Raw genomic sequence first — 18160 nt, forward strand, 5'->3', positions numbered from 1 at the left:
TAAAATCAGTTTTAATATTACACAGAACACAAAATTGTGTGCTGTTGGTGTAATCAAAAAGGTGTTTACAACGATAACACATACATAAAATTTAATTTGTGAGACACAGTCTTATCATCAAAGAGCCACTACTATAAATTGTTCTGAATAATAACATTTCAATACTTAGTGCAAAAATAAAACGATTCTTACTGCTATAATATACACTACGTCATTTGTAGCACAAAATGTTCTTTACCGAACACGAACACAGTAAGTAAATTGAAATAACATCAACAATAAGGACAGGTCAATTGATTACAATTTGAATCATAAAACGATTCTGGGGACCTACACACATGACACTGCAGTCACATGAGAAATTGTCTTTTAATACAGTCACAGCCTGTTGATGGACACATAATGCTGTAAAATACCAACAATAAAACAGCTGGAATTTGTTTCACACACATTCTACTGAATTTGTATCACACATATCCCACTACAGATTTCACATAGTTTGGGAGGGGGGAATTGGGGGGGGGGGGGGGGGCAATAAGGGAATGCTTGGCACCGGCAATACACGGACGGAAATAGTCAATCCACTTTGTTATGTACATGTCTGTCACTTTTAACAACTAATCATATATATCTAAAAAGAAAGATGATGAGACTTACCAAACAAAAGCGCTGGCAGGTCGATAGACACACAAACAAACACAAATATACACACAAAATTCAAGCTTTCGCAACAAACTGTTGCCTCATCAGGAAAGAGGCAACAGTTTGTTGCGAAAGCTTGAATTTTGTGTGTATATTTGTGTTTGTTTGTGTGTCTATCGACCTGCCAGCGCTTTTGTTTGGTAAGTCTCATCATCTTTCTTTTTAGATATATATTTTTTCCACGTGGAATGTTTCCCTCTGTTATATTCTTAACAACTAATCATTTACACACAAACACTTGTGATGTTACATTAGGAATACTACATCAATAGACATGTAAATATTATCACAGTCCTTTCTACTGCATTACAAGAATACTGATAAAGCCTGTAGTAAGTTTAACTGAAAATATGGACAGAATTGAAATCACATTAGAAAAATATATTTCTTTCATAACAATTGAAATCACACGAGAAACATATATTTCTTACTTGATGATCAATGTAGTTTCTCCTTTCCAGGTGTACTTTATTTTTAAATGTTGTCCAGTTAAATCGTCATTAAAAGTTCTTGAACACAGAAAACACTTGTTGTATGGGTACTTCCATGCAAGGACAATTTCATTAAATTTGTATTCATTAGAACTTCCACTTCATGCAAAATTAATTTTATATTGCATGTCACAGTTGTAGCATAGAATTCCACATTAGCCACTATTAACTAATACTATTGACATAATAAAAAATCATGTCTTTCCTGATAATCACTAGTCAGGAGACAGTTACAATTATTTCCACTTTAATATAAAGTATATTAAACGATTTTCTGATTTCTTGCCTTACAATAAAGGGACTGAGCATGTAAAATATTATATTTGTAAAAGCCAAGATAGTTGGCTTACAATAGATGTTCTTTGGTACATAAGTATATGAAAATAATTTTAATTTAAAAAAGTATGATCCTCCATCAACAACATATGTTGTAACAGAAAGCTGTCTCACATCACTGTTCTCCTTCTAAATACGCATTTAGAGTATTTACACAGTAATCACGGTGATCTGATACAGTCTTCTCAAAACTCATTCATTAAAAATCTATCAATTAATCACATTCACAACAGAAGCTGAAAAAATTGTGGAGTCCACCAAGCACAATACCAGTGTGAGCAAAATGTTACCTTATTACACAAGAATATCAGCTATGATGACTAGCAAGGGAACATAACCTCCTCTGGTGCGCTTTCTGAAATTCTGGAAAACCTCTGTATATCATTTATAAATTTCAGTCTCTCTCTCAATCTGTATTAAACATATTTGTGTACTTATAAACACAAATGGTTGTTCAGGCTAGGTACTGATATACATGACCATGAACAACCAAGTTAAAAAACTAAAGGCAATGATGTAGAACATATGGAAGTACACATGGCAGTGATATGAAATCCTGAAGAAAGAGAGAGAAGTAGGCACACTATTTTTCACTTGTGGGACAAACACCCATTTTCATGAAGAAGAAGAAACCATTGCTGAATATTCTTGCTGAACATGTCTTCACATTGCCGTCTCCAGTGGCTGGCTGTGGGCGCGTGCCAGCGATTCTGTGTACTGTGGCACTTCTTCAAGGAGTGCAGCCTCACTGCGTGAACGCGGTGGTGGTGGTGGCAAGACTGCATCTAAATCTGTTTCAAGAAGTAGAGGAGTTGGCTGGACTGTGTATGTATGTGGCAGTGGTAGAGTTTGCGTGTGTAATGGCAGAGGGCGTGGTTCTGAAATAGGCAGTACTTTTACAGGTTCCAGTGGAAGAGACTGTGTATGTGGTAAGGGTAATTGTTCTGTATTAGCCGGCTGTGTGCTGTGCACTTCTGATAATGGTAAGGTCGGTGAACGTGAAAGTGGTAAAGTTGCTGTTTCTGAATATGGCAGTGAATGTAGCTCTGACACTGGTGTCAGTTTTGGCTGTGATAGTGTCACAAGCTGTGGATCTTGTCGGGGCAGGGGCTCTGGTGTTGACAGGGGAAAGCCACTGGAGTCCGAGTCATGGTCTGCTGCCCGGAAAGGAGGTAGTGATCTGTCATGGAAGCCTTCATTACGGTACATGAGGCCACCGGGGCCATTATTTGAGTGATTTAGGAATGCAAGGCTAGGATTGCTAGCTTCATAAATGTCATAACTGTAACTGCGTGAGTCATCAACTGAAGACTCTAGTCGAGATTTTTCAACAGAATCGAGGCTGCCACTGTCTTCTTGCATCTTGTGATATTCAGCTGCAGGAACCTATAAAATGAAATGGTTTCATTAAATATACAAATTCATGATGATTTCTTTTTTCTGAAATTCTATATTTAAATTTGAACTGTTGAACTTGGGACTTTTTTAACCCTTTCAGACCTGATTTTTTATTTACTTATTAAAAAAATATCTGACATCATTTTTACATTCAGGTGAGTCTCCTGACAACATTTTTCTAAGAAAAAATTTCATATGATCTCTAGTTTTCTAGATATTTAATGTACACAATTGTGTTCATCAGGTCTCGAGCTTCATGTCATACATTACGGAGGTTAACACTGTGGATCGAGTATGCCACTCTTTATTTCACTTTAAAACAGAAGAAACAATAAAAATAATTCCAAATTACAGTTATTATTTAAACAACAATGATCAAAACACTGATTTTAAGGTTTTGTATGAAACTGTAAAAAAAAATCTGTCCTTTTGGAGACATAAGTGTACTTTACATTTTCTGCACTGAATTCTAGAAATTGGAAATTTGCAGTGAATTGGAGCTCCTACATCATGCAAAGGTAAATCGTCAATGGAATCAAACTGTATCTCCCTAGCTGGTCATAATTATCCTCTTTTTCTTGGTATGACTCTCATGTCTGAAGCCAGTCCTTCATCAAACAGACGCTCCCTCTTCTTTTCAGTCACTTTCTTCTGGCACAGTATCAATCCATCTGCTGCCCTGATACGAAAGGAAAGAAGGTCCATTTGCTTCTTCTTTGGGATAGACAGGTTGTCTGCATCTCATCTGTATGCCAACCAACTCTGCATGCTGGCAAAGTCAACAGCGTGAAAAATCATACGGAAAGGCCATTTTTGAGATCTGATGAAAACTCTGTAGTAGCTTATCAATTGATCAAATAGTTCCACATGATCCATTGCATGATTATATCTTCTCAATATTTCAGGTCTTTCTACTTTCACCCATTTATGGTGTTTTTTGTCCCAACACTCAACTTCATCCACTGAGCCTATACCACCAAACTTTGAACACAATACAACTGTCCTATAGTCTGAACACTTACACATGGTAATGTCATCAGCACTAGTGATTATTCTCAGTAACCTCTGGTTTGTTTCATTATTGTTTTATCATCTAAAAAAGGCAAGTTCTTTCCAAATCTGTTTTGACGGACAGTACCTGCTGCACTGATGCCTTGAGATTTCAGAACTTGAAACAAGTGATAAGGTAAAAGAAGTTGTCAAAGTATAATTTATGACCTTTACTTTTTCATAGTGGAACAGAAAATTCTAAACCAACAGCAAATTTTTTTATAGTATGCGGTATTTAGTTCAGTTGTAGCACCTTGATACAAAAGAAACTCATGCACTATTCCACTCTTTTCACATGAAGACTTTGATTCCCCATGGACTTGGTTTCTGCTTGACGTACTGCTTTGCAGAAAACTTCCCAGTGAAAGGAATAATTCCTTCACTGACACTAACATTCTCTTCTATAGGAAGTTGACTGCAGCGTTTTCAAATGCCTGAGTAAATTGGCCTGACTTTGTAAAATTTATCTTTATTTTCAGATGGCTTTTCCAGATTGTTCATCAAGAGTAAATTTGTTTATAATTCTAAAAATCTGTCTCTTGACATGTTTTCCCAAAACACATTTACCTTCAGGCTTGTATCCCAATACATTCATAATCTGGGAAATTTCAAGGTACCAGTCAATATATGCAAACCAAATAGCATCTCTAGTGCTTGAGGAGTTGTCTGCTTGAATGAGGATTTGCCTCGTTGTAATGCATAAATATGAGTGTGTGCTGCCATGCTAGTGAACAAATCATCTGGTATATATCTTTTTTAGAACTGCATTGGAGAACACAAGAGAGATTCTTCATAATTTGGAGATTTGTATGTTTCTGCAATGGTACTTAGAGGCTTTCATTTCCATTTTATGGATTCTTTAGGTGTCATCATTATGTTGTCACACAGGTTATGCAATTCTGGGTTGTTCTCACTGCATAAAAAGTTCATTTCAGCATCCACCACCTCTCCATCCTCATCATCTTCAGATATGGTGTCTCTACACACATCATTCACGCCCACTTTATTTGCTCCAACACGTTTTACTATTTCTGGAGCTTGCCTTTCAATAAGTCGTACACTGTCATCCTCATCTCCACTCAAACTAATGTCAGAAATGCCACCATTATGTCCATAATCAAGTCCCAATCTTTCTCCACATAAAGATATTCCTTATCCATATTTGTAAGTCAGAAGCCAGCAATATAAAATAAAATCATATGTACAGGTCACTTATTCTCCTACTTGCTGCTGGTACCAAAATTAATGGAAAAATTACCACACATAACTACCATAGCTATGCAAATATAGCTGAGACACATTTTGGGTTATTTTTCCTATTTTACACCATTAAGGACCTGTTGTACACAAATGTGTACATTAATCTTACCTGACACATAACACAAATATGAATTGAATGAAATTGCTGAAAATTCCACTGAAAGATCGGCTAATGTTTCCAAAAGAAGGAAACCACACAAAACATTCATAGACAAAACCCACAAAGTGACTATAATAGCAATAAAGTCAATGAGTAATGGCTTCCCACAGAGAGACAACACCAGAGAGTATATTTTACTATTTGGTTCACAGACTGCTCACAAGAGAGCAGCAGCTGCTGGAGCATGGCTAAAAGAAACATACACAGATGTCCACAGTGGGTTTGGATGCACCTGACATTTCTTGTCAGCGAAATATTAGCGAACAAACTTTATGTACACAATTGTGACCACCAGGTCTGAAAGGGTTAAGTACAGCAAGTTCGCTTTTTACCAAGGAAAGTGTTCACAAACAAACTATACAAGACAAAAGGGAAATTAATGTTTGTATGACATCTGTTAATTGTGTACGTGTACTTGTAAACACTGACAGAGGAATTTACACAACAGCTAAGCATTTTCTGTCCTTTACGTCTTCCAGAATTATCACGAGGAAATTGATACTTGAAGTTTTAGTATCTGGGCATTTAATGCCTGACATGTAGCACTGATGAAAACTGAAGCAACAGAAACAGGGAAAAGAGAGCTGTAATGATCACCTTTGTGAGAAATAGATTAATGAAACAAGACAAAACTTGGAAAGGAGATAAATAAAGTCAACTCAAATCAAAAGTGTAAAAGACAATTTGAAGAAATGAATGGAAATGACGTAGTTTAGTACTTACAGAGAAATTAATTGCTACTGAATTATTTATACACATATATTCATTTTACAAGCAGTGCTGATACGTACAATGGCTGGTCTTGGATCAAGCTCAGTAGTGGAGGACATGCCAACAGATCGTAAGGACCTAAGAGACTGCCGGATGGAGTTGCGACGTTCCAGGCGTTCGACCCGGCGATGGCGAGATTTGGCCCACCAGCATGCAGCTGCCAGCATTACCAACAGCAATGCTACACACACAGCACCCAGGACAGATACAGCTAGTGCATCACGTCGCCAGCTTAAAGGGTCTACATGAACCTTTGGATCTGTTACAAAAAAAATCACAAATTTTAATTAGAAATTAATATCAAATTTCATTTTGTAACACAATAATGGGATCTTATAAAAAATATATATGCATAGAGATTGGAATTAATAATAGGTAGGAGCACTGATTACGTATGGAATTTATGCCTGACATTGTTACTGAAATTAACAGAACTAAGGAAGCTTTATCTATGAATCCAAATGTTACAAAATTAAGCCTGTCAATTCTCTTATTTCAATATCATATGTTTCCAGAACACTGAGTTCTAGCTGAAGATATGAGGGGCATCGTACATGAAACTGGATAGTAGTGCAATGGAAACATTTCTTCAAAAATAATTACACTGATAGTAACAGTACATTAATTCAAACTGAATGTAAGGTAATTGCGGCAACCAATTAAAACAACAATACTGCATTGTGCTACAAATTTCTGTTGTACGAGAAGATGAAAAATTTAGTTACGTACCGATCTCACAAAGAAACGGACTGGAATAATCACAGTCATCTACTGTCACACGCTGGAAGGCAAAAACTGTGCATTTTCCAATGCTGTCAAGATGCTGCACCCATGCTCTGTCATAGTACTGGAACGTTGGCTGCTGTGATCTTATGAATTGGTACAATGAAAAGTAGTCGCCCGAAATATAGGGCATGGAAGCATTCAGCAGCTGCAACAGAATAATTTCTAGTAACTCCAAGGAGACTGTGAATATTTATCAACAGTATATCAGATAAGCCAATCCACCAGCCATCATCATCGTCATCATTTATTGCATTAAAAAGCTTTTACGGCCTACATCAGAAAAGAAAAGAAAAACCACGCTACACAAAGAAAATACAAAAACAGCAGACTATAAAAAATATTATAAAGAAACACAATCAAAAAGCACAATAAAAAGGGGAAATCAGTTAGTCACAACAGAGGAGGCATCGATTGCAGATGGAAGTTAATCATTGCCAGTCTCTAGCTTCACCTTCCATCCTTGTCAGCTTCAATTGTTTAAGGGTTGTTAATACTTGATCCCCTTGGGCATTTTCCAGAAGGTTGAGAATGGAGGAGTCAGGGAGGGATCCATCAGATCAAAAGATGTGGCCAAACCACTGTAGCTTCTTTCTGCTCTGATACTCGGCCAATGTGTGGCTTTCTAAACCACTAGTATAGGTCTTCTTTCGTTCTTCATTCCCATTTACCTTCCATGATATTGTAAATGGGACCACAGATCTTTCAAAATACTTTCCTCTCTAAGGCACAGATTGCTCCTTCAGTTGAAATTCAGTTTAAGAGAAGCCTAAAGGATTTGTTGATGGCCAACTCCTTCTACTCCATTGATGAATTTCTTAGTAAAACCAACTGATTTGTATATAAGTACAACATAACTTCTGCACAATTTCAGTGCAGTAATGTGTTCATTGAAAATTTGTGTGTGTGTGTGTGTGTGTGTGTGTGTTAGTATAATCTAACTTCTGCACCATTTCAGTGCAGTAATGTGTTCATTGTAAATAAGTATTACAGTAGTTGTATTACCTTATAAATAAATAAATAAACTTTTTTATTTTAAATTCAGTGCATTAGTATTTGTAAAATGACTCTTAGTGTTCATTAAAAAATGACGATCATTCCACTTGGGACCTGTGGAATGGTACATTAGCTTATTTGTTTTAGTTGTAAATATTTGTCATGTATTGTTGTTTTTCTGACATGTTCCACATCCTGGAGGAGCTCCTCACTACGGATCAATTGGAATGAAAGTAAATCTAATCTAATCTAATCTTGCTGATGTCACCCAGGTTTCACAATGATATAAAACTATTGGCCAAACAAAACAAGATTAAAATGGACTCCAAGTAGTCCAACTGCTGTTTAATCACTTCAAAGGACTACCAACTGTACCTCAGAAGCAGAAATGTGAAAATGGTGCAGGGAACTGTTTTAATAATTTAATTTAATTTAATTTATTTTTTTTTTCTCAAAAGCTTAAGTGGGTATTATGGGAACTTTCTTTTCACAAACATGCACTAGCAAATAAAAAAAGGAGATTCACTGAATCAGGACTTCTTGTATTAATTTAAATATATAATTATAACAAAATTAAATTACTGGTTGTGGATTTTGAACGCCATACACAAGCAACCACAAGTTGAGGTTTCAAGAAAAGCTTGCAACTGAACAAGAAAGGTGAACATAATGAACAAAACAACTAAATGAAGAGCAGTGGAGCTGTAATGAAAAATGAGTGACCATCTGCAAAAGAACAAAATTAACTGAATGAGACTGAGGTGTGAATGAGGCCGACGTGATGGGAATGGTGAATGACAGTTCCTTAGAAGTCATTCCTTGGTCTTTCTGTTCAGGTTAATGAAAAGTTCATTTGAACCCGTTACTTCACAAACAACCCATCTCTACCAGCTAGCATTTCTAATGAAAGAGCAACATTCAGAGAACAAAAGAAATCCATTTCCTTCAGACACTGATTTTCACAAAATCAGTTCAAAAAGTACAACTATTGTCCTTGTATGTGTGCAAGCACATTTCTCTGGACCAACTACAAAATAAATTATGTACAGGGCTATATATTATGTGACTAAGGATGGGTGTAATGACGTTTCTAATTTTCAAAATATGAACTGCAAACAACAGTAACACATAACTCCAGAAATTAATAGGGGAGAACTCACCTTGCAGAATGAGCGAGCCTCCTGGAATGTGAGTGGGGCTCCAATATATGCAAGGCATGTTGTTGCATGCAGCCCCCATCCTGGAGGACACTTGCCACCACCCAGAAGGCTCGTATTACTGGTGTAGAAGGGCTGGTAGTCAACCTGTATCAGCTGCGGGTCATCCTGGATGTCCTTGATACGAGCACTGACAGCTGCACTCACATTTGTTCCCCACCAATTATAACGAGCATCAATCGGTGCTTCCCACCAGTTGTTGGGACGTATGTCTCCAGGAAAATCTTGTACATCACTTGTTCTGTTAAACAGAGAAAGAAATTGGATGAACATAAATAATAAAAATTGGATTATAAATTACAATTTTAATTAGTGATAGATGTTACAATAATCTGTTGCTTTCATTGCACGTTTCATGTAAGAGTTATAAATCAACTGCAGTGCTAGCACAAGTTTCTCCATCATCTGACTGGTTTGATGCAGCCTACCATGGATTCCTCTCCTAAGCCAACCTCTTCATCTGCGAGTAGCTCCTGCACATTACATTCTCAATTATTGTTGCATGTATTTCAGCTCTGTCTTCCCCTACAGTTTTTACCCTCTACAGCTCCTTCTAACTACAGCTAAAAGAAAAAAAAAAGAAAAAAAAGAAAGCTTATTCAATTTGTTTATGTGTCTCTTGGTGGTTCAGTCCTCTACTGTTTGGTGAGTTGTTATCTTCATTCCTTAAATTATTTACATTCCACCACAACTTTCCATTATTATTTTTATCATTTAATTGCATTTTCTATTCCATTGCATGACATGTTTGGTGATTAATCAGCATCAACAATGTTCTGAATGGCATTTTTTTGATATATTTTCTTTGGTTATTTCCTCTGTAATTGTCAGTATTGGGGCTTTCAATCATTTTCAAAATTGTTATTCATATATTTTTCATCACTATAGTGGTGAAAACTGTAGCATCTCACGGTGTTATCTCCTTCAGTTATAGTTCCAACACCTATTAAATTAAGAGTTTATTAATTATATGTGATTCTGTATTTTAGCTGCCAGCATAGAACTTACCAGCACTTCAGGGAACGAAACCCAGCAATAAACAATGCATTTTGTAAAGATCTTTGACGCGCAGCAACATGTACACTGCATATTTTGTATTACAAAAGTATAAACAGGAATTCCACAAATAACGCAACAGTAGTTTTCATAGCACTGACATCAAGATTGTGATGCGCGTTTGTCAGCCAATCATAGCTCATGATATATGATTCACCAGCCAACGACATCAGGTATTCAGAGTATAGGACTTGTGATATAGTCAGCCAATAGCAACATCACTGTTAAGTAGCACAATGGACAAACAGGGGACATAAATGGTTTAAATTAATATACATTCTACACGACAAGGTTTCACCTGTAATACTGGTATTAATATACATTCTACACGACAAGGTTGGCTTGTGTCTGTGTATGTGCGGATGGATATGTGTGTGTGTGTGCAAGTGTATACCTGTCCTTTTTTCCTTTTTCCCCCCTAAGGTAAGTCTTTCCGCTCCTGGGATTGGAATGACTCCTTACCCTCTCCCTTAAAACCCACATCCTTTCGTCTTTCCCTCTCCTTCCCTCTTTCCTGATGAGGCAACAGTTTGTTGCGAAAGCTTGAATTTTGTGTGTATGTTTGTGTGTCTATCGACCTGCCAGCGCTTTCGTTCGGTAAGTCACATCGTCTTTGTTTTTAGATATATTTTTCCCACGTGGAATGTTTCCCTCTGTTATATTATAATCATGAGATATGTAGACAATAAATCCATTACCCAAAGGGTGATGTAATAATAGTGGACAAAGGCACTGGCAGTGGCAGTGTTTTAGTTTAGAGATTTTTGTCTCAGGACAAATCATATAGCATGATACTGATAATAGTATTCTATATACAAAGGAATCTCAACAACGGAGCTATGATAAAATGAGAATTACAAAATTTCTGCATTTCACACATTAGAAGACACATACATTAAATGTACTGACATCTGTGAATCAGAAGTATTATTCTATATTCACTAAAAATAAATATATTGCTGTGTTCATCCAATTTGTTACATTTAGTAATATGATGATTGCTGTTAACATGGAGATGATATTTTAAGATGGAGATGATATTTTAAGACACAGTGAGGTGCTTACAGTACAATGAAGCAAATTTTATATGAATGCATGGTGTCTGTTCTTTCGGACATGTCAGAATTTTCTCAATTCAGTGCTCCATGTCTGAAAGAACAGAAACCACACATTCATATAAGTGACTGACCTATCTGGACAATAGGCAGATGCACAAATACGTCCGACCTCCTGTGAGAATCTCAGAGTAGTGAACATGGAGGAAATGGACAGATTTGTGGCGCTTGATGGAAATGTGGATTGGCTGTGAGGCCTGCCAAGATAGTACTTGCAATTGCAATGGTGCTGTGTCCCAGATGGCACAGTGGTTAATGCACCTGCCAAATAAGCAGGAGATTCCAGGTTTGAATGCTGACCCAGTACACGTTTTCACTCATTGCCGCCAATTCCACGTAATGTCCCGATGCAATTGACAGCAGTGATCCCCCTTTCCTTTCTTTTCTCCCCTCTCCAATTTACATATGAAGTAAATTTTACTTGGAAAGTGAATATATGCAAACACAATACCTCCAATTTCAACCAACGAAGTCACTGTAACAAAGCCAGTTATGTGGTTTAAACAATACTCACAATGATCTGTTAACAGTAATAAGCTCGTAATCATTGTCAGGATTCCAGAATACATTGTCGATGTAATGCTGTCCAGCAGTTGCAGCAACAACTGTACTTCTTGATTCTCGTTTTGTAGCAGCATTCCTGCAATAAAAACATTTATAATGAAAGAAACCATACACACAGTACATTAACTACAATCAGGCACCAAGTAGTTGCTAATAACTGGTTTGTGTGATCTGAACTGGTTTCTTTTCTCTTCCTGCATTCTCTTACCTTATCTTGTTCTTTGTCTTGAGTTCCTTAATCCTACAGCATAAATATAATTAGTCACTAACCATGAAATTTTTCTTTTAATCTCTAAATCTTAGTAGTAATTTGGTTTATATCCTCTCACCATTCTTATTACCCATGTTTCTATTACTATGAAATGTCATTATTAATGCTTTTACCATTTTCTTAATTCAGTGCCCCAAATCAATAGGTGTTGTGTCAGTTTGTAAAATTGACAAAGTGACAGTATTGTCAGTATTTATTTTCAGGGGGTGTAGTTTCTACTACACCTACCATAGCAGATACTATGCATTCCAGACCTAAGGGCCAAGTAATGCTAACTGGCTGCCATGTCTTCCTCTGCCAATGGAGTCATTTGGATGTGATATGGAAGAGCATGTGTCATCCTAACCCATTATCAGCTTTCCATACCTTGGAAATGCTACTTTTCATTCAAGTAGCTCCTCACTTGACATCACAAAGATGGATACACCCCAATCCAGTCCTCCCATGAAGGAAAAAGCTCTTGTAGTGTAATATGATTAATGAAACCCGTAATGAACTCGTAAAAGTGGAAGTTATTTACAAAAAAATATTAGTTTCTCATTCTTCAGAGCAAAAATTGAAACTTACCCTTTTTTTCCTATCACTGGCTAATTTGTAATTCATGTGTTGAAATGCCCATAGGACATGCTTGATCAGTTGATAAAAGGTTTTTTTCACTATTTCTAACTCTTGAATGTTTTTATACCTCATGAACTTTTCAAATAATTTTTGGCTTTATTTATGACTGCTGTGTGATGGCAGGCATGTGAAAAGTAACACTACATCTATCAACGAATTTGCCACTTCACTTTGTTCACTTGATGCATTAGTATTTTTCCCCTCTGAATCGTACTTTCTTTAAATTAAATGTGTTTTAAGAAACAGTGTGATTAATAACTGTGAGAAAAATTCAAATTAAATATACCATATTTACCCAATTATGACACAAGGTTTTTTCCCAAATTCATCATTCGAAAAATACGAGACCATCTTATATTCACAGATTAAACTGTGAGGTCAATGTTTTTATTGTTTAATACATTATTATAGAGGTTGTCTTACATTCACAATGAAGCTTTGGCTATTAAGGTTTGGTACAAATTTATTTTGAACAATCCTGAAAGGTAGGTCATGCCAAGCCATCGGCCTTGCTGCAGTGGTAACACCAGTTCCCGTCAGATCACCAAAGTTAAATGCTGTCGGGCTGGACTAGCATTTGGATGGGTGACCATCCAGTCTGCTGAGCGCTGTTGGCAAGCGGGGTGCACTCAGACCTTGTGAGGCAAACTAAGGAACTACTTGATTGAGAAGTAGTGGTTCCGGTCTCGCAAACTGTCATATAGCTGGAAGAGCAGTGTGCTGACCACATGCCCCTCCATATCCGCATCCAGAGACAACACCTGTGGGCTGAGGATGACATGGCGGCCAGTGGGTACCTTTGGGCCTTCATGGTCTGTGCGAGAGGAATTTAGTTAGGTTGTGCCAAACAAAACTTGGTTTTACTTGCATTTGGATAGGCTCGAGATTTCCCGATACACCAAAGCACTCTCGATACAGTATCAACCTCGGTTGAGCAGTCACATGACGTTTGACTCATGACACTAGGGCAAGGGATACATGAGGAATATGAACTAGCCACTACACGTGTTTAATGCTGTGCTTAAAAATTGACAGTTGTGTGAAACACACGAGCAAATAACATTAAATTCTATCAACTTGCAAACTTTTGTTGTATTTCAAAGGATTTTCAATAAAAGTTCTCATAAATGAATGGACACCATATACCTACAATTCTGCTGCTTTTTAAGTAAAGACAACATACAAAGGTGAAAATCTTATCCTTCAAAAACCAGTACTTGATTATGAATGCAAGGCAATATTTTCTTTGGTTATGAGAAACTAATGATTTACCAAGTCAGCTGCAAATGAGAAATTCGGTCACTGTAAATGTATTAGAATATCAGAGAAAATCATTACCAGCTTTTAATCAGCTTTAGAACAAAATGACGACACATTCAGATGAAACGAGAAGGAAAATTAATCTAGAATGAAATCTCTAACAAAATAAATCATATTAAACTGACTGTAGCTGTTGTCGTGAGAATAAAGCACAGTGGAAAGACCCCAATGTGGAGACAGTACAGACGTCACTAGATTGCGGGAGAAAGTTCAAGAACTGGACTGAATAGTGACTGCAATCTTTTATTTATATATTAGTTGCTGTTGATACATATGACCTGCACTCTATAAGATATTGCTGTCCATTTTTCACTGTTGCTCAAGTGCAGAACTATGGAAAGTTGGAGAGGGAACAGTGACCCAGCTTGGCTGATAAATACCATGAGTTTGGAGAGGACAGTGTTGTGCAGGCATAAATTTCACCGTGCAGCCAACCACGGGAATGTATACTGCGTACTTTGGCTCTTTATGAACATCTACCATGTTTAAACCGCTGTTTATCTGAATCCATTTGCAATCGGAATCAAATAGACTTAAAAATTGGACAAATACTCAACAATAGCATACATTTCTGCAGGAGATGTTAAAAGCCTAGATGAGGGCCAGTAGTGTACTTCCATTTAGTGCAACAACATTGTTGACATTTACTCTTTGACGTATAACAGGAATGATTTTTTTTGGGGAGGTGGGGGGGGGGGGGGGGGGGCGACAGGCAGTGAGGGAGCGGCAGGCAGACAAAACACACACCTGTGTTCTCGGGCCCTACGGTGACCAGCACTTCAGAACTCGTAACACATTCAGAAGAAACAGCCAAATATTTGCGACAACAGAGATAAAAGTTTCACAGTTTTCCTGTTAGGATGAAAGACAAAGGTCAAAAGTGGTGGTGATACAACAGACAACAAGCTAAGTAAACAAAGAAGGCAGTGAAACAAAAATTGATGTAAACAGTTTCTTTTTGTTTATTTTATTTCTCCTTGCATTATCAAAATGAGGCAACCAATAAACAGCATAAATTTAGAATAGATGTAATTTTAACTTCTTAGACAGATCCCTTACATCAATGAAAGTTTGTAATTTTAATGAGTCAGAATATGTTAAAAAATAAATTTTCTCAAGGAGCCTCTTAAAAAAAAGGGGGGTTGTCTTATATTCAGGGTCATCTTATACTCAGGAAAATATGATCTCTCCCCATTTTCTGATTCGAGTGCGCAGTTCTTAGTGATTTTATCACAGTCAACTTGTAACTTTTGTAATGTTATCTTCTGATCTGCTTGTCCTTTATTTCCTATCTCTGCAGTCATTTCATTCATTTTCTTCCACAAGATCCCTTGAGTCTGAAAGACATAAAATTTGATATGTATGCTTCATTTTCCATTTTAGAGTACTGTTTATATCTATGGTGTGCAATCTCTTGTGTAACTTCGTAGAGGAATAACTGTCATTCGTTAATGCCATTTTTACATGTTACGATCTCTGTCTAGTTTCCTCCAGAGGCACTATTTCCCATACCTGACAGAAGTAAAAATGCTGCAACAAAACAATAAAAAAGTGAGGCACTAAAAGTATGTCGCAAGATCCCTATATCTATTGGGCAACTTTTCTGTTTTCCTCAAAGCACGTTTCAAAGGAACTATTATCCAAACATTGCCTGCACATTACACTTTGTTATTAAAGGCTACAGTGGCTATGCTTTCTAAATTTATAGTGTTCCACTCTTTAAAAATGTGTGTGTGAGATTTTAACATTCCTGAATTTCCTGTTGTTCTTAACCTTTTGCTACTTTATTCCACTCTAATTACAATGGACTCTGTAATACACATGACTGAAAACAGGTGATAAGGTGTCCTGTTGCCAGACAGTATTTAGGCCAGCACTCTGTCATCCATCTGCTGTTCACTCTGAGCCAGGGCTCCAATTCAGACATGCAGCTCACGCCGCTGCCACTACGGACAATGCCCTGGGGCACCACATTGCCATGACGGTTCTGTCTCAGTAGTGTGGAAGACATAAACTTTGCCTAAATTATTCTTGTAGTACATTTACCATAGACTGTACCAAGAGGACTTTAATTCCATACCTAGATTGAAGAACTTAAACCTTCTGTGAAATTTTAACTCTGTGCACTGATGGAAGAACTAATGTTTAGTTGAACTTTGCTTCAAGACAGTCTCAATGAGACCTACCATTATGTGTGTCCAATTTGTTTGTTTCTAAACTATGGCTTTCAGCCAGTGACTTTCAACCTGCCAATCTTGTGTTATTATTTGTTGGAAAAGACAAACAGTGATTCTTAGGTTTTGTGACAAACCTTTTGAAGAAATTTTGACATTGATTGTTCTTCAGTTAGTGTGTGGTTTCCTTTTGTGCTTAAGGAAATGCTAAATGCGGAAGGATATGAACACATTGCACAGCAATGTGTACTGTGTACAATAAAGGAGCAGTTAGGAGATAATGACCGTATCATTATGACAATGCCTCCTGTCATAAAAGGAGCATCACTGAGGCAATGGCTAGTGAACAATATCATTTCTGAAATGGACTGTTCTGCCCGGAGCCCCAATCTGAACTCAATGAAACACATTTGTGATGAGTTACAAAGTTGATATCATATCAGAATCTGTTGCCCGACATCCCTACCATCTCTGGTTTTGGCTCTTGAGGAAGAAGTGTCTGCCCATCCTACACAGACTTTCAGGCACCACTAACAAATGAAAAGATTCCATCAGTCTGAACTTCTACTACTTTAGATGCAGTTCTAGGTGTAAATTTAGAAGATCCAATAAGTTCTAACAATATGAAAACATTTCTATTCCAGGCTGTATGAGTTTTAAACTTTAATTATGCCTGTGTTGATGTATTTTCAACAAATACTTATGGGACAGTGGGTCAGCAACTTGAGCTTAAGAAAACAGTTAAAGCAAGAGGTGAAAAGCTCATCAAAATAACATACATGTTGTACGTTTTTATGTGTCATTAACAGCAAGCAAAGAAATAACACCATTATCCTGACAGCTGGAGAACTATTAGTGAGGGGCAAAAATCTGGCCTACATTGCACAGAATTCTCATGAGCTATCGTTAATTCTGTAAGTAATAACTGTTAGTGTACTTTTCATTTACACTCAAATATCTCACTTTATTAAATTTTCAAACAAAATGTTTTCAAAACATTTTCAAACAACATGTTTACAAAATTTCACTGTCCAAATGCATCAGAAATGCAGAACCAACTATGGAATATTAAGCTATTAGTATCTTGTATGAAATACTGAGGTATTACGGGCTTGTATAAGGAAAGCATGGTTTCTAATCACGGTGATTCATCATATACAACTGCATTTTTATCTGTCACCTACAATATGGAATGAATTTGTGTAAACATTTCTAAGCATATCAGAAATGAAAATTCTTGCCAAAGAAGTAGTTTTTTAATTATTAATGCCTTCAAAAATAACATTTAATATCAAAAGTCAAATGTATCTGTATAGCCAGGAATTTGGTAGCAAGAAGGAGAGAGTACACACTTACCAATAAAAGCTGTTATTGTATGTTATCTGATAAATTGGAAGTCGGACCTTCTCAAAACCAGACACTTCTAATATATGACAGCCAATATTATTTTGCACAAAGTTATATGAGAAGTTTGTCACAACCTGCAAGAAATACAAATAGTAACTACCAAATTTATTACAAATGACAAACACAAATAATTATTCAACATGTATCACAAACAGCTTTCATGACCGCAAATCACATTCACTAAGAGTATATGTAAGATGATAATATGCTGGTGGTGAACACAATACAAAAAAGCCACATAAAAGAAATAAACATTTGAAAAGGAAACGTTCTTGTGTGTGTGTGTGTGTGTGTGTGTGTGTGTGTGTGATGACATGTTCATGCTGGGATCTTTCTTAACAAATGAGATATCACATAATTAGAGATCATTTTAAGTGATCTCTTATTTCTTAAAAGAAGTGATGTACACCAATTACAAAATAAAAGGCTGATATATTAAAACAGGTCGACTTCATCTCAAATCATACAGGT

General features: G+C 36.7%; 1 protein-coding gene across 1 annotated transcript in view; it reads right to left on the reverse strand.

Annotated features, from left to right (window-relative positions):
• Positions 1 to 801: 801 nt before the first annotated feature.
• LOC126195620 (protein bark beetle) overlaps positions 802 to 18160 on the reverse strand; it is a 197229-nt gene continuing 179870 nt past the window's right edge. The window contains exons 31-36 of the mRNA XM_049934246.1: positions 17639 to 17763; positions 11850 to 11975; positions 9108 to 9405; positions 6898 to 7099; positions 6189 to 6427; positions 802 to 2915 (exon numbers count right to left, since the gene is read on the reverse strand). Coding sequence (XP_049790203.1) covers positions 2193 to 2915; positions 6189 to 6427; positions 6898 to 7099; positions 9108 to 9405; positions 11850 to 11975; positions 17639 to 17763 — 1713 coding nt within the window. The 3' untranslated portion in view covers positions 802 to 2192. The remainder of the gene's footprint in view (positions 2916 to 6188; positions 6428 to 6897; positions 7100 to 9107; positions 9406 to 11849; positions 11976 to 17638; positions 17764 to 18160) is intronic.

The sequence above is a fragment of the Schistocerca nitens genome, chromosome 7, assembly GCF_023898315.1.
Source record: "Schistocerca nitens isolate TAMUIC-IGC-003100 chromosome 7, iqSchNite1.1, whole genome shotgun sequence".
Taxonomy (NCBI): domain Eukaryota; kingdom Metazoa; phylum Arthropoda; class Insecta; order Orthoptera; family Acrididae; genus Schistocerca; species Schistocerca nitens.